Source organism: Eumetopias jubatus, unplaced genomic scaffold (assembly GCF_037043125.1).
Source record: "Eumetopias jubatus isolate StellerSeaLion01/CBP00866 unplaced genomic scaffold, mEumJub1_p1.0 scaffold_7, whole genome shotgun sequence".
Lineage (NCBI taxonomy): Eukaryota > Metazoa > Chordata > Mammalia > Carnivora > Otariidae > Eumetopias > Eumetopias jubatus.
This window is the reverse complement of record NW_028274813.1, coordinates 99,767,193-99,793,750: the sequence shown is the minus strand read 5'-3', so window position 1 is coordinate 99,793,750 and position 26,558 is coordinate 99,767,193. Positions and strand designations below refer to the sequence as shown.

Genomic DNA, 26,558 nt, shown 5'->3' with positions numbered 1-26,558 from the left:
TACCAATAAAACCCTGTAATTTTCAGCTATTTATCCTAAGACAAGGAAGGTTTAATTTACCATCCGTTTTTTTCCTGAATGTTGCCACACTTCTTAAAATTACATTCTAAAATACATGAGGAAAACATTGCAGTATTCGCTCTTGTGCTTGGCGGGACATCATTTATAGCCACTTCACCGACGAAAATAGTTCCTGTGCAGAGCACTCCACACTCATTTGGTCCAGCGTTCTCCCAACTTGTTTTTACTCAAAGACCACACTCAAGTGTGTTTGGCATTTTCAGCCCTTGAATTAGTTGAGGCTCTTGGGCCAGACCAACCAGAGCCCAAAGCAGTGCAGTAGTTTTGAGTGAGGTTTAGCCCTTGGCAGTCCATTCACGTGGAGGGGGCCGCGTGCTGGAGGGACATGGGTGTCGGTCTGGTGGCTGGAGCCAGGGGCTGAAGGACCAGCTCGAGTGGTCTCCCCATATGTGACTTCAGGCAAGTCACGTCACCTCTCCGTTCCTCCTCAGTGATAAACCGGGGAAGTCACCTAGATCAGTGTGGGTGGTTTTGGGGAATTCACCAACTATTAAAAACATTTTTTTTTAAGTTAAATTCAGCTTTGGCTATAAGACCATGAAAAACAAACTTACAGAAGTTGTATTACCATCACATTTCATAAAAGGAAGAATATTCTAATACCCCAAAAGTAGAAGGGAAATACGCTAAGAATAAAGGCCGGTCCTTTATATTGAATACATTGAGCTTTATGAAAAATGCAGGGCATGTTTCTTTTTTTTGTCATCCTTGCTGCAGAACAATGAAAACTCATAGATCCACCACCAGCGTTTTGAGAACCACTCAATGAAAGATCTGTTGGGTCTCCCCTGTCTCATATATTCTATTAGACAGGATGGCATATCTTTTGTTTTTGTCTGGTTGATGCATGTGTGTGTGTATGTGTGTGTGTGTATCATAGCCTCCTATCTCCATACATTCTGAAAATTAACCTTGGGCCACACCTTCACAGCCAAAGATTATGTGGGTAGAGACAGTTTATGTTCCAATTCTGCCTGAGCAGCTTTTTCCAAAGGCACACCTGAATTATGTAGTAGGGAGTGGGAGTAAGTTGTCTGGGAAATGACCCCACCCCGTAGGAGACCTGGGCTCACAGAAAAGTGGCTGAGGTCCCTACAGACACAGACAGGTGGAAAACAGAGCAGGCCGTTAGATAAACAATTAGGACAAATTCATACCTGAAATAACTAAAATATGTGTGTTTTCTTGAAATTGTACACTACTTCTCTTCTCTCAGTTCTTCTGATTTAGGTAAGTGTATAGCTACTTAGCATAGACAGGATCTGCATTATTCACCTCAAACCAAACTTTATTTTTCAGAAATCCTCCCAAATAGTATTGACTTCGAGAGCCCTACTGGGAGGTTGAGGGAATAGCTATAATTTTCCCTCTTCTCCTGAGTCATTGATTCAGGATTGGCCTAGAATAATCTGAAAGAGGTTTTTTCTCTGTCTTCTTACCAGGCCCTTACCTAGAATTTATGTAGATGACTTAGTGAAAATCAAGACTTTCTAAGATGTTTTTTCACATAGCAGATTATTAACAGTAAAAAAGAAAAAAAAAATTATCAGTTCCTACAAGAGCTCCCCTGCAGCCCAGTCCATGTTTATCCATTAGCCAAGGGCTTGCTGGGTAGGAAGGGGTTGGTGGGGAGCTGATACCTGTGGCTCATGTCCTCAGGCAGCTCTTTCTTCTTTTTGTGCAGTGCTGATTTGTCTAGGACAGGTGGCATTCACAGCATTCCCTTTACAACTAAGGGAAGGTGCACCCTCCTCCACGAAAAGATCATACTTGGCCAGGTGTATTTTCATCTCGAGGTAAATGGACACCTAGACCTCTCCCCTGCTGAAATGAGGATGGTCGCAGCAGTGCTGTATTCCTTGAAAATTGGGTTTACCATAAGAATGACTGTATTTGTTTAGCATGAGAGTCAGAATGAGGACCAAACAACATTCATTCAGTTTTGATTTGGTCCCTGTCATGTGAAAAGGATACTAAAAAAAAAAAATCAACTAAGGGTTATAGAATTCTGAGTCCTCAAAGAATCACAGAATCTAAATTATAAGAGACATAAGGCTCGCTTAACTGAACCCCTGTCCACCCTGCATGAAATCCTTGTGCTGCCAATTTAGGATTGCCAGATAGAATGCAGGATGCCTGGTTACATTTGAATTTCAGATAAACACCAAATTATTTTTTTAGTATAAGTGTGTCCCGAAGTATTGTATGGGGGCATACCTATTTTGGGGGGGTAAGGGGAATATATATATATATAACAAATTCATTATTTATCTGAACTTTAAATTTAACTGGGTTTTGTATTTTATTTGCTAGATCTGGCAGCACTGCCAGTAATAATAACAACAACACTTGCTGACTTAGAAAAACATTATAGCTTTTCGATTAAGAGTGTGAACTCTAGAACCAGACTGCCCGGGTTTAAATCCTAGCTCTGCCACTTACTAGCTTGGGACATCGAGCAAGTTTTTTTTTTTTTTTTTTCTTCTTTAATTAAAAACTTTTTGGGCACCTGGGTGGCTCCATCGTTAAACATCTGCCTTCTGCTCGGGTCATGATCCCAGGGTCCTGGGATGGAGTCCTGCATCCGGCTCCCTGCTCCGCGGGAAGCCTGCTTCTCCCTCTCCCTCTGCCCCTGCTTGTGTTCCCTCTCTCGCTGTCTCTCTCGGTCAAATAAATAAATAAAATCTTTAAAAACAAAACTTTTTTTCCTCTGAGTAAGTTTTAAAATTTCTCTATGCCTCAGTTTCCTCAGAGTGAAACAGGAGTAAAAGGGTAATAGGATTGTTGTTAGGAGCTTAATTTGTACCCTGTAAATGTGTTTGTGTTCGATCAGTGTTTGTATTACCAACACTTACAGAGTCTTGGCTACAACATCATGGATATTTCTTATCTGCTTAATAATTTTAATAATAAATTTATCTGTTCTAAATTTTGCCTCAAAAAACAAGTAGAGCACTACTAATCTATCATTGGCCTCACCTGACTTTGGCGCTTGGACTCGGCCATTCTTGCAATTCTTTCGTGGTTTTCAGTTAGGATTCCCCAGGTCATGGGCCTTTGCTCTTAGTGCCATGAACTGCCCCCAGATTAGCCCTGGGTTCATCTGGCTGTGCTCTTCCATTGGCCCTTTTCTCCTTGACTGCTCTTTCCGTGCAGCCCTTTCAAGTCTGAAGATCGTTCTGGTCAGGGAAAGGGAAGCAAAATTGCCACAGAATCATTCCATGTTTTCACCTTCTTGTATAAATACTAATTTCCAAATATTACCTAACCCACCCCACACTTGGCTCATTTGTGTTCGATAATAATACCAAAGCCATGTCTCAAAGATGTTAACACAGGACACAACCAGCTTCTCAAAGTATATGGATTAAGGAAATTGCTGAGCTTCTATACTTTGGATTTAATCTGCATAATAAGCCTATCAAGTAGGTGGTATTATACCCCACCATCCATTAGCCACTGCTTAGCAACATGACTTGCCCAAGGTCAGAGTCAAACTGGGCTTGGGTAAAGTAGGCACTCTGACTGGATTCCCTTAGCTGCACTGTTTGACATCCAGGTCCTTTATATTAATATATAAATGTCCCCTTGGGGGAGGAAGTGTCACAGTTTTACATCTTTAACTTCAAATTTTCCAAAATTTCGAAATCATTGATTAAAAGAAACAATTTTGAGTATGTATATTTTGCTGTGTGTGTTGTTCTCTCTCTCTCTCTCTCTCTTTTTAAATAATTGTTTTTCCTCTAAGAGGGGAGGGAGTTTAACTCTTCTGTCTGTTTTGTTCACCGCTGTATCCCCCAGCATCCAGAACAGTGCCTGGCATGTTTTGGACACCCACTTCAAACTAGTCGATTATTGAATAAATGGAAATATTTTTTATGTTATAATGATACTTCATCTATTGGGACATATTAAAATGTGCTGTATAAAACAGTTAAGACTCAGTATGAATGCTTTCTCTTCTGATAGGCCTTCCTGGATTCCCCATGCAGAAATAATACCTTCTTCCCCTACACCTGATCTGTGTGGGTTTGTGATTTTCTGCTCCAAATAATGTCTTAGAGATATAATTCAGTTCCCCATAGCTTCTAAGGAGTAGGACTGTTCAGTTCCTCTTGTACCCCTCTATTTGTTAAATGAGTAAGTGAATACATATTTAGTCTACCTAAGAGATATGAAAGTTTCCAGGAAAAAATAATAGTTGAGCAAAGGAATGATGACTGCTCTTTTCACTCCTAGGTCATTTCTGTTTGGTGTTGTTTTGTGTTTTCCTAGCCATACATGTCACCAGTCTTAATAATGATTTCTTTTTGGAACAGCTTGGTAATTAAGCTCATTACTCTTCCTGGAGAGGAACAAAACCTGAGCTAGTTGGTAATTGCTTTTGTCTTTATTTGTAATCTTTTAGAAAACAAGTATCTGAGCTTTTTGTTTGAACAGTCATTATGAATTCTTGATAACATCTGGTTACTTAATTTGAAAAATGTGTAGCTATGAAGATGGGTGGACCTTAACTGGATATAAATTCAGACATATATAGGATCTGTATTAATCTCAGTCAACCCTTTCAAGCAGATGCCATATTTTGGGGAAAAGGAAATTGAAATGTACCAAGGAGCGGTAAGTTATATGCCACATAAATTACTGTAGTGTTTGGGGCTTTTATGCTGCATGGGTAATTTTTCTTGAAGTTGGCAATACATTTGCATTTTCTTATTGTGAATTATTTATTGGGGAAGATCAAGTAGGTGACATTGTTTGATTTTTAATGATGTGCTTCTCTTTAGAAGGCAGCTCAAAGAAGCATAGGACTATCTAATATAGGAATATTATATACAAATTTAGTCAAATAGGATGTAGGACCTACAGCTTGGTGGGGGAGTGGGGAATTCCTCCTTCCACACAGGCCACAAAATTCTAAGGACTGAAAAATCAGTAACGGGTAAAAAATAAATAGGGCGATGAGAACCATTCCCTCCAAGTCAGAACCTCAGTTTAAGCTATGGCTTTGAATGGAACCTGAAAAATGAATCTTTTCATAACTTCTTTTATTAATGTGACCCTGGTCCCTATTGAGATCCAGCTCCGTAGCCATTTTAGTTGTGTGTAAAAATAGAAACTGTAAATCTAATGAATATATTTCATTTACGTGGTTTAGCACTTCCCCAGGCCTCCCCTTCCTTGCATCTTTTCCCTTCTTTCTTCTGCAGCAGAAGTACAAGAGCGTTCATTAATCCTGACCCCTGGAAAACAAACAAAAGAGAGCCCACACAAATTCATCAGTTGAAGTGGAAGGCAATTTACCCAGAGCAAGAGCCCACCCCCATTGTTGCCAGATGAATGGTGCTGGTAGCTGGAGCCCAAGGAGGCTGCCACGCGAAAGACCTTTGATAATGCTGCCTTTATGGGAGCCCAGCACAAGGGACACACTGTCAGCAGAGGCTGGGCCCTGCCCTGGCCCCTGAGCAGTGGGGGCGCTGGGGCAGCAGGCTCAGAGCTGGCTCGGCATTCTCAATGACAGCCAAGGCCAAGGCCAAGGCGGGGTGGCTGGGAGTGCCGTGCATTCGTTCGTTTCTCTCCCATTCTCTGGAAACCGTTGTTACACGAGTCCCTTTTGGACCATTTATCTCTTAAAAAGTTCTCTTTAAAGAAATGCCCTAGAATTTTAAAAAAATACATTTATTCTTAGCTGCTAATGCTGAGAGTGTTGTAAAATTGGTATTTACGAATGCTAGGTACAACAATAATTAAACAGCCCTGGGTGCTGACTGTATGTTACGGTCCAGCCCCATTTCACAGATGAGGAGAGTAAGGCTCAGAGAAGTTAAGTATGCACCTCTGTTGAGTGTGGGACAGTATTATCCCTACTTGAGAGATGGGACCAGGGAAGGGTAAGACAGAGTCTACATGTCTTCTCACTGGATCTGCCACCTAACATCACTCTTTGATGTTAGATAGTCTTAAAGGTAAGGCAACTTCTCTTCAGCTTTCTAGCACATGAAGTATTTTTCTTTTCAGTAATTTTTGAGGTAGTGGTGTTAAACTTCAAGAAACTGAGGAAAGTGGGGCCAAAATCATCCTGACACAATAAATTTATTGGCCAATTTGTATTCAGGCATAGCTAAGCTAGCCCATGAGACTGAAGCCCCAGGAGAGTATCTTGGTGTGGTAGGATTTTTTTTTCCTGCCCACTGAGATGAAACAAACTGGTCAAATCAGTTGATCCCTTTAAAGAACTACCCCTCTTGCCCTCTTCTTAGGGAAAATGTTTAGGTTCTCTCCTCATTCATAGACAGCTTCACTTCATTTCCTCTGGGCTTTCAGCATCTCCAACTTCCCTCTTAGAAAAAAATTACGTAGGAATTTAGAATTCTAGTAAAAGTCAGATCCAGGTTTTTGGTAGGCCTCTCTTAAGACCTGTTGCCCAGATGTCTTCAGAAACATTTAGAAATGGAATTGTCATCTGCAGAGGCGTGTTGGGAGGAAGGGTGTGGTGCCGGAGTATCTGAAGATGTCTTCACGTCTGAAGGCTGAATCACACTCTTGCTGATGGAGGAGTCCTTCCCAGGCCCATCTTCATTTTCTTAGGTGTAACTCCTGATGACCTAGGCAAGTTTATGAATTCCTGTGTTACGCAAGCCTTAAGATTGGAACTGTACGGGAGCAAATCCATTGCTAAGACCAAGAAAAGAAATGTGATGTGTTGCTCTATCTGACCATGGTTTTGCTTTTGTTTTTTGCTTCTCTAGGCACAGTATGAAAACCCACCACATATCTATGCTCTTGCAGATAATATGTACAGAAACATGATCATTGACAGAGAGAACCAGTGTGTCATCATCAGGTACGGGAAAGAGCCTTATTAGGAATAGAGGGCGTGAGACCCTGCCAGAGTTAGCATTCATGGTCAAGGAACAGTGCTTTTTCTATAGCTATTGGTGTCAGAAGCTGGTTGACGTACCTGAGAAACAAACAGGCCGTCTGCTTTGTCTTGGGTTATTTTATAACTCCAAATCATAAAAAATTTTTCTTCCATGGGGTTGTGGTTTATACTCCTGTAGCTGAGGGCATTAGGCTGGAGGACGCATGGTGCTAGCCTGACCTCTCTGTGATTGGGCCCTGCACTAGCATCATAAAACATCTCTCTTCCCACTTGATCATGGCTTCACTCTGAAATGGAGATCCTTTATCAGGAGTACAGTAAGTGTGCTTCCTATTTTTGTCAGCTGGAGTCCTTTTCCCTAAGTCTCTTTCCTTTCCTTAGTAATTGAGTAGTTCAAGTTCGAACTTTTTTGGTATACTTTGTCATTTGCTTTTAATCTTCTGAGGGCATCCCTGGCAAACACCGGACTTGGGTGTCTGTGGCTACATCTCAGAATCCTTCTAACCTGAGCCAACTCTTGAGTCTTTGCTGGGTTGAAGTGCTTTCACGATTTTATTTACTATTATGAATTTTCAGACATACAGAAAATATAAATATCCGTACTCGCATCACTTAGAACTTGGCGGTTATTAACATTCTGTCATATTTGCATTCATCTTTTTAGTTCTTGCATTTTTTAACTGAAGTACTTTCGAAAATTTTTAAGCTCTGGGTATTTACAAACAAAGGCAAGATGAGAAAGAGTATTATAATAAGCTCCTGTGGATCTGTCACTCAGCTTGTACAGATAGTACTTAGATGGCCAATTCTCTGGTCCTTCTATCCTGCCCCTACTTGGTTATTTATTTATTTATTGAAAAATTTTATTTATTCATTTGAGACACAGAGACACAGAGAGAGAGAGAGCATGAGCAGGGGGCGAGACCAAGGCAGAGGGAGAAGCAGGCTCCCCGCTGAGCAGGGAGCCCGATGCGGGGCTCGATCCCAGGACCCCGGGATCAGGACCTGAGCCGAAGGCAGACGCTCAACCATCGAGCCACCCAGGCGCCCCCCCTGCTTGGTTATTTAAAGCAAATCCTAGGTCGAGCATCATTTCACTTGTCACTGAATTAGAATGTGCTTCTCAACGATCATTCTTACCATACCTGAAAAATGAATAATTCTTTTAACATTATCTAATGTTACCAGTGTTCCAATTCCATGTCTTGTTTATAGTTGGTTTGTTTTTACTCAGGTTCCAGACAAGGCTCACCCATGGCACTTGGCTGTATGTATCGCAAGTCTCCGAATCATTAACAGTTTCATCTTTTTGTTTTCCTGGCACTTGTTTGTTAAAGAAAAAGTTGGCTGTCCTGCAGAATTTTCCACAGTCTGGGATTAGCTGGTTGTGTACTGTCACATTGCACTGTCTCCTGTATCTCCTGTAAATTTGTCATTAGATCTAAAAGTTTGATCAGGTTCAGATTTACTATTTTGGCAAAAACGTTTCATCTGTGATGCTGCACACTTAATGCCTGTTGGTCTTTCTTGGTGTGATGTTCAGATGACCAGTGGGTCCATCCATTATAAATTCTCATCTCACATCATGGTTTAATTAGTGGTTGAAAAATAGTTATTTTCTAATTCTGATATTCTTTCTATGTTTATTACTTGGAATTCTTTTATTTAGTTACCCTAAAATACAATTTATGTGGGAAAACGAGATACAAGGCTTGATTTGTTGTCTTTATTTACCAGTTTTTGAAGCAATGAGTTGATGCCCTATCAACCTCCCAAAGTAAACTGTTGTTTTCAGTATCTTTCCAAACTAATGGATTTTAAATATCTTACCTGTTTATACTTACATGGTGATTTTCTTTGGGGCTCAAATGGTCCTGTCTTCGGCCATTGAGAGCTGTTTGTATTGGCTCCCATGTCCCTTTGATGTGACCTGAGTAGACTTTGATAGTGTCCTTATTTAAGATGCCATGCTCTGGGGCACCTGGATGGCTCAGTTGGTTAAGCGTCTGCCTTCAGCTCAGGTCATGATCCCAGGGTCCTGGGATCAAGCCCCACATTGGGCTCCCTGCTCGGCGAGAAGCCTGCTTCTCCCTCTCCCACTCCCCCTGCTTGTGTTGCCTCTCTCGCTGTCTCTCTCTCTCTCTCTCTCTCAAACAAATAAAAATAAAAATAAAAAACTTAAAAAAAAAAAGATGCCAGGTTCTCAGGGCGCCTGGCTGGCTCAGTCAGTGGAGCATGTGACTCTGGATCTCAGGGATTTGAGTTCAAGCCCCACGTTGGGTGTAGAGATTACTTAAAAAGAAAATCCTTAAAAAAAAAAAATCAGGCTTTCTTGTATATTTTCTGCTGAGCCCTCAAGTCAGCCATATCACCAAAAAGTCCTGGTTCATTTTATTGGGAAATGGCATTTAGAGACCACCAATCTGTCACTAAGAGTGCTAAAAGCCAAAAAAAAAAAAAAAAAAAAAAAAACTTTTTAAAGAAAAACAATGAAACATGAGTTCATACTGATAATTTCCAGTTCATTTTTAAGAGTATAGGGTTTTTGCTTCTTTGATATTTGTATTTGTACCCCATTTTTTTCTTTTAAGATCTATCCATTTATTTTAGAGACAGCCCATGTGCGAGTTGGGGAAGGGGCAGAGGGAGAGGATCTCAAGCACTGAGCATGGAGCCTGACTCTAGGCTTGATCCCACCACCCATGAGATCATGACCTGAGCTGAAACCAAGGGTCAGACACTCAACCGACTGAGCCACCCAGGTGCCCCTATACCCCGTTTTTCTTACCCTGAAAATCTTGGTTCCTGATGACATTATCACAATTATTTGCTTTATACTGTGTGTGTAAAAAGTATAAATATAAATGAGTAAACATATATAATAGATAAAGCAAATAAGTAGTTTGGTTAATGCTTTAAAATAACTACCAATATTATTAATAGCAATACTGAGTTCTTTTTGTCCATAGGATGTACAGTTAAAATACTGGGTTTTAAAAGTCACTTAAAATAATCCTTTTCTGTGTCATTTGTGCCAACCTAACCTAACAGGTTCATTTATTTTATTTTGGATTTTAGGGGTTTAAACTTTTTTAATTTTAATTTTGTTTTATAATTCTATAAAACATTTACATGATTCCAAAGTCAAAGCTGTAAAACAAAAACACTGAAGCCTTTCAAAGTAAATATAGATTTCAGGTATTTCAAGGTAAATAGAGACTTTGTGACATTTTGCCTCTAAATATTTCCGTATATATCTCTGGAAAATAAAAACATTTCCTTTCTGGGGTGCCTGGGTGGCTCAGTTGGTTAAGCACTCTGACTCTTGGTTTAAGCTCAGGTCCTGATCTCAGTGATCAGGGATTGACCCCTGCCTTGGGCTCCAAGCTGAGGGTGGAGTCCAGTTCAGATTCTCTATCCCTCTCTTTCTCTTTCTTTAAAATAAATAAGTAGAGGGGCGCCTGGGTGGCTCAGTCGTTAAGCGTCTGCCTTCGGCTCGGGTCGTGATCCCAGGGTCCTGGGATCGAGCCCCACATCGGGCTCCCCGCTCCGTGGGAAGCCTGCTTCTCCCTCTCCTGCTCCCCCTGCTTGTGTTCCCTCTCTCTGTGTGTCTCTCTCTGTCAAATAAATAAATAAAATCTTTAAAAAATAAAAAAATAAAATAAATAAGTAAAATCTTAAAAAAAAACACACACACACAACACAACATTATCTTTCTTAGCACCAGGACCATTATCACAACTAAATAATTAGTAGTAATTTAATATCATCTAAAAACAAGCAGTCCACATTCAATTTCTCTCATTGTTACAAACATGTCCTTACCTGCCGGTTTATGTAAATCAAGGAACACTGGATGCATGTGACCGTGAATCTTTCTTTTTTTTTTTTATTCTACCATAGTTTCCCTACTCCCACCATTGTTTTTTCATGATGTTGACTGGTGAAGAGAGCAACCCCATTTCCTTACAGACACACCTTCTAGATTTGTCTAATTGTTCCCTGATGGTCTCATTACACTAATTCCTTCAACTGGATTTTCTGTAAATTGGAAGTTAGATTTACATACTTAATTAGATGCAGATTAAGCCCCTTTGGGAGGGATACATGGGTGCTGATGAGTTATTGCTTAGCAGGAAATGCTTCTGTGACCCCAAGTGGAGGTCACTGACCAGTAGATAGGTGGGAGGTGTTTTCTTGACCAGAATTAAAGGAGGGAATATAGGGTGAGTTTTCTTTTCTTTTTTAGGAAAAGATGAAGTTGGATTTTATTTTTTTAAATTTTTATTATGTTAATCACCATATATTACATCATTAGTTTGTGATGTAGTGTGCCATGATTCATTGTTTGTGCATAACACCCAGGGCTCCACGCACAACATGCCCTCTTTAATACCCATCACCAGGCTCACCCACCCCCCCCACCCCGAACCTAGGGTGAGTTTTCTGATACACTCCCTTGCCTTTTGTCCTTCCTTCCGGGACCCTAGTGAGATGAGGAAGAAGGGAATGGTCTTGTTGCCTGAGCTTCACAAGTCTGGAAGCTGCTTCAGGGACCCAGCCCACATCTCCCCCATTCAAAATCGCCCTCACCGTCACTGCAGGTACGCGGGCACTGAAGCCGGACCTGTGCCTTTTCTAGAATCCCTTTTCAGCTGTTCAGGTGGCAAAGACTTGAAGACCCTGCTCCGAGGTTTCTGTGGTGGCGGCTGGGCTATAATGCAGGAGATGGTAGAACAAAGAGCTGCTTTGGCTCCTGACGCTAACTACCCAGACTTAGGCCAAACTTCACCGTTAAGGCACAGTCCTGCAGAAGGCTGCTTGCACTTCAGACACCGGCTGCAAGTTTGGGAGTTCCCAGGCCACCCTCACTTCTGACCAGCTGGTTACAAGTTCAGGGGTTCCCACCACCTCAATAATTTACCAGATTGGCTCACAGAACTTAAAAAAATGCTGGGCTTGCGGTTGCAGTTTGATTATAGCAAAAAGATACACATCAGAAGCAAACAAAAGAAGGTCTGGGAGGGGTCCAGGTGTGAAGCTTCTGGTCATCCTCTCCCCCTGGAGTCATGGATGGTGTTACCTCCTTCCAGTTATGATGTGTGAGTTGGCAGTAGCCTTGCCAACCAGGGAAGTTTACCCAAACCTTTGTTGTTCAGAGTTTTAATCTGGGCTCAATCACATGCTGCGTTTAGTCTCCAGCCCCCCATGAAGTTTCGGGCTAATACCTGTAGTCTCTAGTTCCTCCAAGGGTCAGTACTTATGTGATGCTCTCCAAAGCCCTTATAAATCATTGTCCAGTTCCCCAAGCCCCCAGGCAAACAGAGGCACTCAAGTCAGGCAGGATATTCCAAGGGCCCTAGAGATTCCCTTGTGAGGCAGAAGGCCTGACCTCTTCTTTGTGTTAATTCCTTACTACCTAAGAGCTGTGGTTCATCTGCTTTCAGAAAGTAGTTTTGCTGTCTCTGAGATGCTGTGGTTCCATCTCCCCAGCCCTGGGATCCCGGGCAGCAAACCTAACACTTGTCTGGGCCTCAGGTTCTTCCTCTATGGGTGAACTTACTGACCAGATGACCTCTGAGGTCTCTCCCGGTTTTGGAGCTCTTTCTTCCAGATAATGCTGGAGGGAAGGGAAAGCAGGGAAAGGCTGTTTTCAGTAAAGAGGCCCAAGTTTGCAGCCACTGATGCTGGGAGAGCTGGGGGCTGAGTGGAATGCTGCTTGCCTGAATGCATTTGGGAACAGAAAACAAACCCATTTTCCTGGGGGCTGGAAGAGAAGCCTGCTCCTTGCATTAAGGGCTTCTGTCATGGCTGGTAAGACGGGGAGTTTTTAGAATCATTTCATTAGGAAGAAAAAAAAATTCATGATGACCTCATCTCTCCCATGTTGTTTTGGACCTTCACCTCCCAATTTCCCAGGTGGGACTTTGTCTACATGATGAAATGTACACTTTTTACAGGGGACGATGGCAGCACATAGAGGCAGTGTTATCGATTTCCTCCCAGACTTACTCATGTTTTCCTAAGAGGTGGATATGGTGACAGGATGGATTGGCGGTTGACTATTCCAGGACTAGAAATCAGTGTAGCAAATTGAATTTAAAAAGAAAGAACTCAAGAAAGAAGACAGGCTGCTTTCTCAAGTACAGGCCTCCATCCAAGCTTTGGTCCTGAGTTTTGCAAACGTTTATAGACTTGATTTGTCAAAATAGCTGGACTTGAGCAGCCTCAGGGAGACTGACTCTGGCCAACTATACTTACGAATGAGTGTGAATTAGACTTTAGTTCATGATTTTATAGGAGAATTCTGCCCTGGACAGCTCAGGTAATTATTTCCCTGGAACTGAGTCCATGAGGGGAGCCAGATTCCCATTACAGGGTGGAATTCAGGGCAGAGGGATGATCATATTGGCTCATGTCATCAGATCATGGCCCTACCTCTATCTACTTTGACAGCAAAGTAGGGTGTTGCTCTGCTCTTCAGGGGTCTGTTTGCCTGGGGAAAACCCATCATTTCTGCTGTTTATTTTACTGGCCTGACTCCCATGTAGGTCAGCTCCTTTTTACTAACCTACACTCTCCTGCCAGCCCCTGCCATCCGTCAGGTCAAGTCCTCGTCAGGAATAAACACCCAGGATTTGCCTTAGGTGTTCCGCGAGTCTTCCTCAACAGCCCACTGGCAGGTGGGCCAGGAGAGTGGCTGCTCTCGATGCTACTTTCCTCCACCGTCCCTTGCATTCTCTAATTTAACTTTCCAGGGGTAAAGATTTCCAATTCCTGAATTGCCTTATTAGTTCAGCGGCCATACAGGTAACTGGGCTCCACATCCAGAGATTCTGTTTCAACTGATTTGTGGTGTTGGGCCCAGAGCATCAGTATCTTTATTCAAGCTCCCCAATTTTTCTAGTTGAGAACCAAGATTAAGGCAACTGGAATCCTGATTCCTAGTCACCTCCTGTGTTGACACACCGCTAGCGCAGGCAAGGCGCACCCCCCCCCCCCCCCGAGTGCCGGCCCTCTGCTGGGCGCTCTCTGCACAGGTTGCCTCACCCTCCTCACAGCTGCTCTGGGTCTCGGTATTATTGTTTCTCAAGGTTTCATCCAGAAAAGAAGGCTTAAGAGAACTCAAAAGATCCTCCAACTAGTATGTGGCAGAATCTCTGTTTGAACTTCGCCCTGTCTGACTTTAAACCCCATGCACTTTCTCTACACCCTACTGTCAGTGACACTTCTCTGTGTCTCAAATGTCCCACATTTCCATGGAGGCGATAAGGCTACCATATACTGTGAGGAAAGGTTAGTTATCTAGGACATGAGCACCTATGGTAAAGGTCTTCTCCCCCCGCAAACCACAGATGCTTGTTTTAACCTAATCCTTTATAGGTTGTTGGCCATGATGCCTTCTGCAACCCAGGAGGCTGATGAGTGTGCTTTGTCATCAGTAGAAGACAGACAGATGGACTTACTGAACGAACATGACCTTATGAGTATGTGAATGAATCTCAATTTCTTCCTTATGTGAAGATGCATGTCTACACTAGATGGCCATACCTGGGCCATTTCTATATCTTGATTTACTTGTTAGCCCTGGACACGTGTGAGGGAATTACGGGTGTGTATTGATTCGTGCATTTGGTGCATTCAGTTAAAGAAGCCTTCATCAATAGAGGAAGCCAGCAGGTCAGTTTTCCAGATAACCCTGCTTTTCACCCCATACTATGTTCCTTGCAAGCCGTGTAGTTTAAAATATGTGCATTTATCAAAGATACCCTCGTGCTATAAAAAATTACACGTATTTGGCACATAAAAATAACAGTGTATTATAAAGTTGACCTATATGAAATAATAGAATTCTAATAATTATTAAGTAAACATTTAATAAAGATTCATTTTCTTTATCTTTTCAGAATTTAGGAAATCTCTTGATGATGTACACGATTAATATCTGTTTAAGAAGCTATCTTGAAAAGTTTCAATGGATATGTTCTTTTGACAAATTTTTAAGGAGGCATATTGAGTTCTTCTCAACTAAAAGTTGGGGTCATTCTTAGCAAATGGGTGTTAACGGTTGCATATTACACGAAGACATGAGAGAGAACTCCAGTTACGAGAAATGAGAGAGCCTGTATCTTGAGTGTAGGCCTTTCTCCTAACCTGTAGGTTCAAAAACTATGGCCCATAGCATGTTTTTGTAAATAAAGTTTCACTGGAACAAAGCTACATCCATTTGTGTCCATATTATGTTTGCTTCTGTGCTAAAATGGCACAGTTGAGTAATGACAGAGACCATATCTGGGCCTTTATGGGAAAAGTTTACTAACTCCTGCCTGAAGCACAAGTTATTGTTGTAATAATCCCATTTATGTGACATACAGCATCTCAAATTTCACAAATTCATAATGGTTCTTTTTATTTTTACCCCAAAACTTACTCCCTCACCTACCCTCTTCCAAACATGGTTGCTAGATGAATGCTCTTAAACTGTCGTATCATTTAAACTGTGTTCATTTCTGACAAAATATCTCAGTGGCTCTCCATTGCCTAGTTCAGTCCAAAGCCCCTAACTTGAGTAGAGACCAAAGTCCCTACCTTGGGATACCTCCCACTCTATTTTCTGCTACTCTAACCAAATTACTCTATTTTTTTTCCCTCCAGTGGGTAAGGTTCACTTCTGCATCCAAGTCCTTGCCTGGGTAGTTCCCCCGCTTCTCATCAATCTCAAGCCAGTGATCTCTCCATTTCCTGAATTTCAGTAGCACTTCATATAACCCTCATTTTCACCTACTTCGTATTATGATTATTTAATTTGCATGTGCTTATTTTAAGTAGTTTTTCGATGCTTGATGACTAGAAACTGATGTTAGGCTTCTTGGGTTCTCTGGTACACGATAAATGTTTATTTCATGATACTTTTGAAACTGGAACACTTGAAATAAGCTGTAAGTGCTGTTCACTTTTATGTAAGGGGGAGATCACTTTGGCCTAAAACAGTCAGCAAAGGTGTCACGGAGATGTTGGGACTTGATTTGAGCCCTCCCCGCTGGATGTGTAGGAGGAAGAAAACATGAATGGCTTGAGAGCCTCTGGAACTCACATTGTGTGACGGGGAGAAAGTGAGGAGGCTATCCGTGTGGTTGTTAAAGGTTTCTATTGACAAATCGTCCTTGTACATTACTTGTGGGCCAGTTCTTCTTCTTCTTCTTTTTTTTTTTTTTTAAGATTTTATTTATTTATTTGACAGAGAGAGAGGGAACACAAGCAGGGGGAGTGGGAGAGGGAGAAGCAGGCTTCCCGCTGAGCAGGGAGCCCCATGCCGGGCTCAATCCCAGGACCCCTGGGATCATGACCCGAGCCGAAGGCAGACGCTTAACGACTGAGCCACCCAGGCGCCCCTTGTGGGCCAGTTCTACTTCTGTTTCTCTGTTATAGCCAATGTAGCATTTGTGTGGCAGTGCCGGGTTGGTTGATTTGGGGAGGTAAGTGTGCTTGAACGATGGGCTGGGTGATCTGGGGTAAGCCTGTGGGCCTCGTTGGTATCTTGCAGGTCTCTGAGCAGGGACATGATGCACAAAAGGCTGGTTGACAAAAGTAAGTCGATGGGATATTGAGAGCATACAGATAGCTGGTGAGGTCAGGAGGCCCTGACCTGAGCTGGGAAGACAAAGAGGAAACTGGTGTGTGAGCTGATGTGTTCAGTAAGCCTGTGAAGCACTAAGAGGACAGGGCGGACACAGGGACTCTGGACAGTGCCAACAGATAAACACAACCACTCGAGCAATATTCTTTTTTACGACCCTCTAACTCAGCAAAGTAAATAAAAGCATATTTTATCGCTGTTAAAAAAAAACCAGACAAACCCACAATCACTCAAGCTCCTTCAGTGTCATTGGCAATGATGAGCTCCTGAAGACACAAGTAGACACCAGTGGGTCCAGTACATGGCCACCCATATCCGCTTAGCTCATTCGTCTTCCATACTACAAAATGCAGAATTTGGATTTGTGTTAGAGAACTACATATGGGATGCCTTTGGATCTCCCAGAGACATTGTTGCCCATCTATTTAATAAAATAATCATGTGGGGGCACCTGGGTGGCTCACTTGGTTAAGTGTCTGCCTTGGGCCCAGGTCCTGATCTTGGGGCCCTGAGGTCGAGTCCGGTGTCGGGCTCCTTGCTAAGTGGACAGTCTGCTTCTCCCTCCCCTTGCTCATGTTCACATGCTCTCTCTCTCTCTCTTTCTCTCTGTCTCTTTCTCCCTCTCAAATAAATAAAGTCTTTAAAAAAACAAATAAATAAAATAATCATGTGGTAAAAGGTAAATCGTGTGGTAAAAGGGGAAGGAGAACCAGTAAGTTTTTCGTTTGTTCTTTACCGTCTCTATATTACCAGGCAAGAGCTCGGCAGTGTGGCCGGAGCCGTTTCTGGGGCCCTTGCCAGGTGACCTCTGTGGGGAAATATGGGGCTGTGGAGAACATGTATGTGACCTTTTTATTGCTATCAAAATGAATTCCTATCACTTTAGGCCCACATCAGCTCTTGCCATCCTGGCTTGTTTTAAAACCGTGTTGTCAATTTGAAAGCATCGCATTGGGTGCAGTTCCTAATTTTATTTTTTGCTTGAAATACTCTGCTGCAGTTGTTTTCCAGAGACTAGGGCATTCTGTCCTTAATGTGTCCAACACCAGTTTGTAAAGTCTTGGCAGGTTGCATCCGTGCCAGATAAATACTGTTTTAGACATAAATAAAGGCATGAGAGATATTTTGAAGCTACATCACTAGCATTTGGTGACTGATTGAATATGAAAATCTTCATAGAGGAAAAGGAAATAGCTGTCACTGTTGGGTCTAAGATTTCTGAATTATCTGCTTCAAAAGACACTTTGCATTTGGGATCCCTAAGATTTGGAGTAATAAAGGTTAAAGATGGAAAGATTAAAAAAAAAAATCAGAGCACCTCTAACATTTGGCTTGTGTCCTGTCTCTGCACCATCAAGTGTCTCATGGAATCTCAAGCTACCTTCCTGTCTTTGATGTATTTCAGGAACCTTTTATTATTAGCATTGGAACACTTCTGTTTCTCTTGGTCCACCTAGCTTCTTGTTTATCCCAGCAGCCCTGGCCTTTGAGGCTCCCTGTCCCTTTGGCCTGGCTTTGGGAGGCCCTGTCAGCTCACACCCCGGACTGGGGTCTGCATGCGAACACTCTGGCTGTGGGCTTGAAGAGCACCACCTCAAATCTCCCCTTTCCCCCAGGCTCGATGCAACTCTTACCTTCCAGCCTGTGTGATTGTAGAAATTCCTTTATCACCAAAGAATGTTATTCAGGAAGGCTGACTCACTAGCGTATTAATATATTATCCAAAATCATAATAGTAGCCCCTTTTTGGGTCCCTGCTTTAAGTCTCAACATCTTTCACTTATATCAGTTACAACTTGGCAGACGAGGTGTTAACTACCCCCGTTTTTTTGCACATCAAGAAATTGAGTCTCAGAGGTAAAGGAACCATGTTAAACATCTCACGTTTGCAATGTGGCAAAGCCACACACCGAGCCAGGACTGCCTGGCTCCATTATTACACTCTTTCCACTTCTCCCTGATGCGCTGAGCCGGCAGGTGTCAGGTTATCTGGGTGATAATCTGTTAGCAGCCACGGTCACGTGGTGTAGTGGAACGAAAGACCTCGAGGGCTGAGTCACAGGGTGGACTCAGTTCTGTTCTATATAAAGTGTCTGACCTCTGCAAGCTTCTTCAGTCGCTTCATCTAAAAAAGAGAATTAATGCCTTAAAGGAATATAGGGAAAGCCAAATAAAGAAATACACATAAATATGGGTTTTCTTAAAAGATTTTATTTACTTGAGAGAGAGAGAGCACGAGTGGAGGGGGAGGGAGAAGCAGACTCCCCACTGAGCAGGGATCCTGCCATGGGTCTCCATCCCAGGACCCCGGGATCATGGCCTGAGCCAGAAGCAGACACATAACCGAGTGAGCCACGCAGGCGCCCCCAAAATGTTTTTAAACTAACTGTTAAGGAGTGCTGTAAAGTATCTGCTAATAACACTGAAAAGAATTTCAAAGCTAATAAGTAGTTGAGCTGGGGCTCAAACTTGGTCTTCAGACTAAACATTCGGCTCCCTATTGCGTCAGCCTGAGCCAAGAAGAGTGCTGCCATGAGGCCGTTTTCTTGGCAGACTGTAGGTGAACATTGTGTCTGCTTGACAATACTAATTGGGAAGAAATAGGAGCTCTGTGTCTTGTTCACACTTTTCTCATTTTGTTAAAGAATGGATTTTTATCATTTACTCAGTAGCTTTGGCCGGTCTGTGTGATTTTTGTATTTTACACACTTAGCTATTGCACGTACTTGAGGATTTATTTTTCCCTGTCAGGACAGGATCTGAGAGATCACCCCTTTCTCTGCTGCCCTGCAGTCCCCCAGGTGAGCAACAGAGATGCTTCCCCTCACACCTGCCTCTTGCCCAGATCCAGGAAGGCTGCCAGGAAGGGAATGTGTGAACTGGATCTTTGGAAAAGGCTGTCCCGAACCTTCTCTGATGTGTTTCTCCTTCTTGATCACATGTTGTCATGTGATCGCAGGGATTCAGGCTATTATTTGTTCCTTCCCACTGTGTGTGAGATAATAAATGTTTTGGGCAGAAGCCTTAATTAAAGAGGTGTCTATCAGTACAGACTCGGGTGTAGTGAAAGGTTTGATTATGCTATGAACCGTGCTATTCATGGAGTGACTTTGCAAAAACACTGTTGATTTTAATCGACCAGCTAACCCATATGAGGATTTTAAATATGTGCCCTGATCCGAAGCAGTAGAGCCAGGCTCCTTTCCTACTAGCAATGCCTCTCACTAGCTGTGTGTCCCTGAGCGAGTTGTGTAGCATTTCTCATCAAAGAAAGGGGATCAGAGCACCTACCCCACAGGGCTATCATTCAGGTCAAGTGATTGATGGATGTGAAGCCCGTACAACGGTCCCTGACGTGCCTGAGCTGCTCACTCACGGGCCAGTGCTACAATGATTACATCCACTAGTTTGCTCCTTTCAAATCTCCTTTGGAATTGATGTTATTTCTCATCTTCTGGACTATTTCTCAGACACACAATGTTCATCTTTTGAACTCTAGAATTAGGAAAGAAATTTTTTTAACTATCTCTGTGTTTTTTACCCTTGGGTTATACATTTTGAACTAAGAGTCAAGTTCAATACTAATATGTCCCTATATCCCAAAGTAGGGTTTGAGAGAATCGGTCCCAGCAGGAAGATTTCAGAACTTCATTGTCTTCTTGGTCTCCCCACCATGTTGCCACAGTCAGCCTCCAGCTCCCTCGGCTCCCGGGATGCTGCATTCATCCGCCCCCTTCCCTCCTGCCCCTCCAGTCTTGCCAGCTTGCTCTCCATGGGGAGTTTCTTCCCCAGAGCTCCCGAAATGTCAGTGGTCCCCATTTCACTTGATACGCTTTGAGCTGCCAGCAACAGAAAATCTGATTCAAACTGTCTGAGAAATTAAGGCAATTTATTATCCCGCATAACAGAACACGCAGAGGTTGTGGAGACCTCAGGGCTGGTGGCTCCATGGTCCATTGATGTCATCAAGGACCCAGGTTCTTTCCAGCTCTCTGCTTCACAGTCCAGACATGCTAAGATTTGTTCCTGTTCCCCTTGGTGGTTGCAGATGGCTACCAGGGGCAATCAGAGTAACGTTCCTCCTTACATCCTAGAGGGGAGAGGAGCCTCTCCCATGAGTCCTTCCCTTGAGTCTAATGGGGCAACCTTGTTAATATGGACTGTTGAATTGCTGGGGGTGGTAGGTCAGGTGCAGATGGGCTCAGCTGAGTATGGGACCAGCTTCTCTATCTGGTGTACCGGGCGAGATACCCGAACCAAGTCAGGAAATTGTCAGGGAAAGGGAAGTGGGGAAAAGAGCTCGAGGGGGAACCACTAGTGGCCACTGCAGTGCCCAAGGTCCCAGTGCAGTCTGTGCTCAGGCATGCTTCTCTTTGCTAGTCCCACTTAACTCTCACTCACATCCTGGTATTCTCATCCAGAACCTTTCCCTCTGCTTCAGACTCACATTTTCACCCATCTGCTGCCTATCCCTATTAGCCACCGATCAACACGACTTAAAACGGGGAAAATATATATATTTTTTTCACATGTACACAGGTGAACAAATATTCCCTCTACTTCTTCCTCCCCATCCTCAGATTTGCAACGTTTCCTATAAACTCTCTTTCAAACAATTTATTTTGAAATAATTCCAGTTGTACAGAAAAATGGGCAGAATGAACCAAGCAACTGTTGTGTCTTCTTCACCTAGTTTCCCCAACTGGTAACATTTGACCACATTTACGCTCTCTCCCACCTCTTCCTCCAACCAGATGCACCCAGACACACACAATGATTGATATTACCAATTATATTAATATTTTTCTGAAACTTTTAAGATCAAGCTGCAGAAGTGATAACTCATCACCCCTAAACTCTCCAGTGTGTATTTCCTAAAAACAAGATGTTTTCCTACCTAACCAGTTATAATACTCCAAATCAGGACGCTGATAATGGGTACAGTGCCACCTAACCCACAGACCCCATTTACATTTTACCAGTTCTCCCCTAAATGTCTCTTTCCATTCTTTTTTTTTTTTTCTTTAAGATTTTATTTATTCATTTGACAGAGAGAGACACCGCGAGAGAGGGAACACAAGCAGGGGGAGTGGGAGAGGGAGAAGCAGCCTTCCCACCGAGCAGGGAGCCCAACGCAGGGCTCGATCCCAGGACCCCGGGATCACGACCTGAGCCGAAGGCAGACGCTTAACGACTGAGCCACCCAGGCGCCCCTCTTTCTATTCTGTCCCGGGTTTCTTTCCAGGAATACATGTCTCTTCAGACGCTGTCATTTTGGAACAGTTCCTCAGATTGCAGGGGACACATTGCAGGTTTATCCAATATGTGTATTTCTTGCTTTTTACAGTTTTAAAGAGTTCAGGCGTTAAATTCAGTAGGCTGACTTCAGCTTGGGTCTGTCTCGTGATTCCTTCTGACCAGACTCAGGTCATTCCTGCTGAGCAGGACTTCCTTAGAAACAACACTGTGCTCTTGAGCAACTGGTTGGGCCTGGGCATGTCTGCTGTGTTCCTCCTGACTAAGTTCACCATATTTTCTTTTAGGACATGTTAGCGTTTTGTGGGCCTGTTTTGAGATTATGGCAGCATCCTGCTCCTCATTAAACCTCCACCCACCGTAGAATCCATTGATGACTCTGGCCCACATCAGTCACTTAAATGACAGGTGCCAAATGGTGATGCTCTGTTTCCATCATTTCTTCTTTGTTCCTTAGTGGGCACTCTGTGATAAGGAAGAGTTTTCCCTTCTCCCTTATTATTGATTTATCTTGTTTTATGGCAGTATGTATGGACTATATTCAATGATCATAGTCCATTACTACCATGACCTCGATCAGCGGGAGCCCTTTCAAACTGGCTCTTGTGGGCTTGACATGTCTACATCAGACACTGTACTTTTGTACTTTTTGACACAGCTACGTGTTCTAGGCTCAGCTTGCATTTTCCCTGGCCCAGCTTTTGAATTGGCCATTTCTCCAAGAAGCCTTGGTCCCTTCTATTTATTTATTATATATATATAATAAATACATATACACACGCTATGCCCACTATACATACCACACACACACACACACACACACACACACACACACACACACACACAAAGTTTTTGTGTGTGTGTACTGATAACTTTCATTCCAGCAGTTAAAGTGGATGCCTTTAATACCACCGATCCAGCACTTCAGGGTTCTTTCTCCTTTTCAAATTTGCTAACACTTTTCTGACAACGAGAGTATTGTTTCACATTATTTTCAATGTATTTGTCTATTGCTCAATCTAATTTATGTGCTCAATCTAATCAGTCCTCCAATCACCAGCTGTCTCTTCCATTCATTACCTCCCCGCTCCCCTCAACCTCCCCATGGCTCTGCCCACTGGCCCCTACTTGTGGGTGGCCCTTCAAATGCCCTTCACTGCTCTGCATCCTCAGTCTCTGGGGTCCTACAACCACATGATATAACCCCCAACCCTGCCCTGGGGGTTATAGAAACTCTTACCTTAGCGATACAGTATCCACCGGCTCCCGAGGCCCCAAACCAGGATGTCATTCTTCATTCATTCTTACCTATCTTCTGTCAAAACCCAATGTTACTCCCTAATGGGACAGGAGTTTACCCTCTTACATCTTTTGCCACCAACCCTGCCGTCATGGAGGCCTTCATTCCCCTCGCCTGGATCCTGCACACCCTTCTGACCTGGCCACCTCCTTTCAGCTTGGCCTCCGTGCTCCACCCCTGTTTCCCGTTGATGATCGCAGCGCTTCTCAGCCATGCAGGGGGTACATGGTATTGAAGTACGCACAGAGGACGAGCCCATGTTTAGTTTTATTTCAATGTGCCTGCTTCTATCAGAGAGTAAGTCTGTTTTGTGCTGGTATGTCTTCAAACCTCTTGCTGATCTCTTTGTTAAAGAGAGTAGGCTTCAGGCTCAAGGCCTTTGGCAGGCCGGCTAGAATTCAACCACTTCCAAAATGGTTCATGTGAGCTACTGAGGACATTAAAATTATATCTATAAAATACATGTACATTTAAAGAGCCATGATCCCAAAAGATCACCCACCACTTCACTTTAAGTTAAAAGAACATCCCCTGAGGGGCATCTGGCTGTCTCAGTTGGTGGAGCATATGACTCTTGATGTCGGGGTTGTGAGTTCGAGCCTCACATGGGGTGTAGACATTATTTAAAAATAAAATCTTTAAAAAAAGGAAAGAAAAAGAATATCCTCTGAGCTGCCCCTCCTTTTCTCCAGTCCGTCTTGGCTCCTTTCCCATCCCAGTTCACAGGGAGATAACCATTGTCCTGAATTTTAAATATCTCCTTCCCTTTTCTTTATGGTGTTACCACTTACTTACATTTGCTACTCTAACCAACCTCTTGACTGTCTTTTTGCACTGTTGAATTTGATGTAAATGGAATCCTACTATATGCGTTCCATGTATTCTGCAGCTTGCTTTTTTTTTTTTCACACAACATTAAATTTCCTGAAATTTACTGGGAGAGTGTAACTATAATTCTCCGCCCCCCCCCCCAGAATTCCACTTTTTAATATGTCACAGTTTATTTATCTATTCTGTGTTGGTAGAAATTTGAATTATTTTCACAAATAACTTTTATTTTTGTGGTATTTATTTTTAGGGTTGCCAACTTGGGGTAAGCCATCGTGGTTTTCTATATACAGCAGCCATATATATGTTCCTTTTTAAAATAAATTTAAGTAAATTGACTCAGTTTAGAGAAAAATACTAAGTAATAGATCAGTTGGTCTTTAGAAGAGAAGTAAAGGCAAAATTCATGAATATGATACAGAAAGGACTGGAGTCTGGTCTGTATGAAATAAGAAACACTGACTGCTTCTGACCAGAGCCCATGGTCCTTCCTCAAAACCAATACCCAAGGCACTGTCATGGAACTTTCAGCCCCTCTCCTCCCCCCTCCAGCTCCCTTTCAAGTTCTTTTCACCTGTGGTACTTCCTTTCAGTCGCACCCAGTGGGGTTTTTGTCTCCAGCTAGGACTCAGGCTTCACCATTCACCCCTGGGTCCGACTGCACATGGGTACACACACCCCACCTGGCTAATGTTACGTGTCTTGTTGAGACTTAAAATAGTTGTGACTTCCTTTAAGGATCTTTTCTTAACATGTGCTCCAATCAGGGATACATGCCCCCAGGAGTCCCTAAAACTGCATCCCCATCTACACGGTTTTCTTACAGCCTGCGTGCACTCCCCTTCCCCAGCAGGTGGTGAGCCCCTTCAGGGCAGGAGCCACCTCTCCTTCGAGCCTCCAGCCCAGAGCTTGGCACGTGGTGGGGCTTAGACAATACATGTAGGGTAAACAAACGCACACACAGTTTTTGTTTGAAGCGTTTATCCTTTGTAAAGTGCAAACAAATCTAAGGCTGGTAAAGCAACATTTCAATGACATTACCTTGATCAGTTATAAGGGAACAATAGTTACTGTGGTAAGAACTGTTAGAGAGGGGCCCCTGGGTGGCTCAGTCAGGGCGTCCGACTCTTGGTTTCAGCTCAGGACATGATCTCAGGGTCCTGGGATCGAGCCCCGCATCGGGCTCCACGCTCAGCACAGAGTCTGCTTGAGTTTCTCTCCCCCAGCCCCTCCCCTAGCTTATGCTCACATGCATGTGTGCTCGCTCTCAGTCTTGCTCTCTCAGATAAATAAATAAATAATAATAATTTAAAAAGTTACAGATTATTTTGAGACTAGGAAGGGGGAAATGGGAGTAGATTGGTGAATCTTCGAGCAGTAGAAAAGATTGACTCTCCTTATTCTATGGGAAATCTGCCTGAAAAATATGATGGAAATGTTTTTACATTTGCTAGAGGAAGTTGAAGTGAATTGAAAACACTATTGATTTTTAAGTGAGGAATAACTTTCAGGCTTATAAAAGCAATTATGGTCCTTGGATCCAATTATTAATATACCATTGTAAATAGATTCTTCCCCCAGAACATTCTTTCCATTTCTTTGAAATTTTAGCATGTGTTTCCATTTCTATAGCTAATGCACACAGAACATTATTTCTTATTTGAATTGATATTTCCTATGAAGTCTCTGTTGACTGTTTTAAATTTGCTTGGCTCTTTCCGCCAGTTATATAAGAACTACGGAGTTAAGAAATCTTATTTCTAGGGACGCCTGGGTGGCTCAGTCGTTAAGCATCTGCCTTCGGCTCAGGTCATGATCCCAGGGTCCTGGGATCGAGCCCCACATCGGGCTCCCTGCTTGGCGGGAAGCCTGCTTCTCCCTCTCCCACTCCCCCTGCTTGTGTTCCCTCTCTTGCTATGTCTCTCTCTGTCAAATAAATAAATAAAATCTTTAAAAAAAAAATCTTATTTCTAGGGCCTGTCCTTGGAGACTGGGTTTGGAAGCAGGTCAGAAGAGGAGCCCAAACATGAGCATTTTACTTTGAGGGTTCTGGTAGGCTGCTGGGTTTAGGGACCAATGGGGCATTTTTCTAATTTAAAGCACATACACTTCCAGTGTATTTTTTTGTCCACGTTAGAAGTCAAGTGAAGGCAATTGAATTAAGAAAGACTGCCTGTAACATAAGCAAAGCAAATTTCCTAACTCTTGTGAGATGCAAAGCAAATAATTTTAGGCATGCTGTATAATGTCTGATACCTTCACATTCTTTTAACTTGCGTTTTAGTCCAGAGGAAGAAATAATATTTTGCCATCCCAAAAGGACCAGTATAGTTATGCTTGTATATACTGTAAGCTTCAGATAATTATGTAACATTCCATTATTGTACCATATTCTGAGCAAATTACCAGCCTCTGATCAATAGAACTTTTTTTTAAGTGTTTGTAAATGGAAACCAAGAAATGAAACTTCCAGTCAATGTTCAGCCAGAACTAATTATTTTAAAGCTTCTGAAAAATACCACAATTACTAGAATGTCGATGTTCTATTATTGGACCTGGCGTACTTATTTTAA

At 42.8% G+C, this 26,558-nt stretch overlaps 1 protein-coding gene across 1 annotated transcript in view; it reads left to right on the top strand.

The window, feature by feature from the left end:
* Positions 1-26,558, top strand: part of MYO1E (myosin IE) — a 188,818-nt gene that overhangs the window by 81,820 nt on the left and 80,440 nt on the right. Inside the window, exons 3-4 of the mRNA XM_028100077.2 lie at positions 4,612-4,701; positions 6,831-6,925. Coding sequence (XP_027955878.1) covers positions 4,612-4,701; positions 6,831-6,925 — 185 coding nt within the window. The remainder of the gene's footprint in view (positions 1-4,611; positions 4,702-6,830; positions 6,926-26,558) is intronic.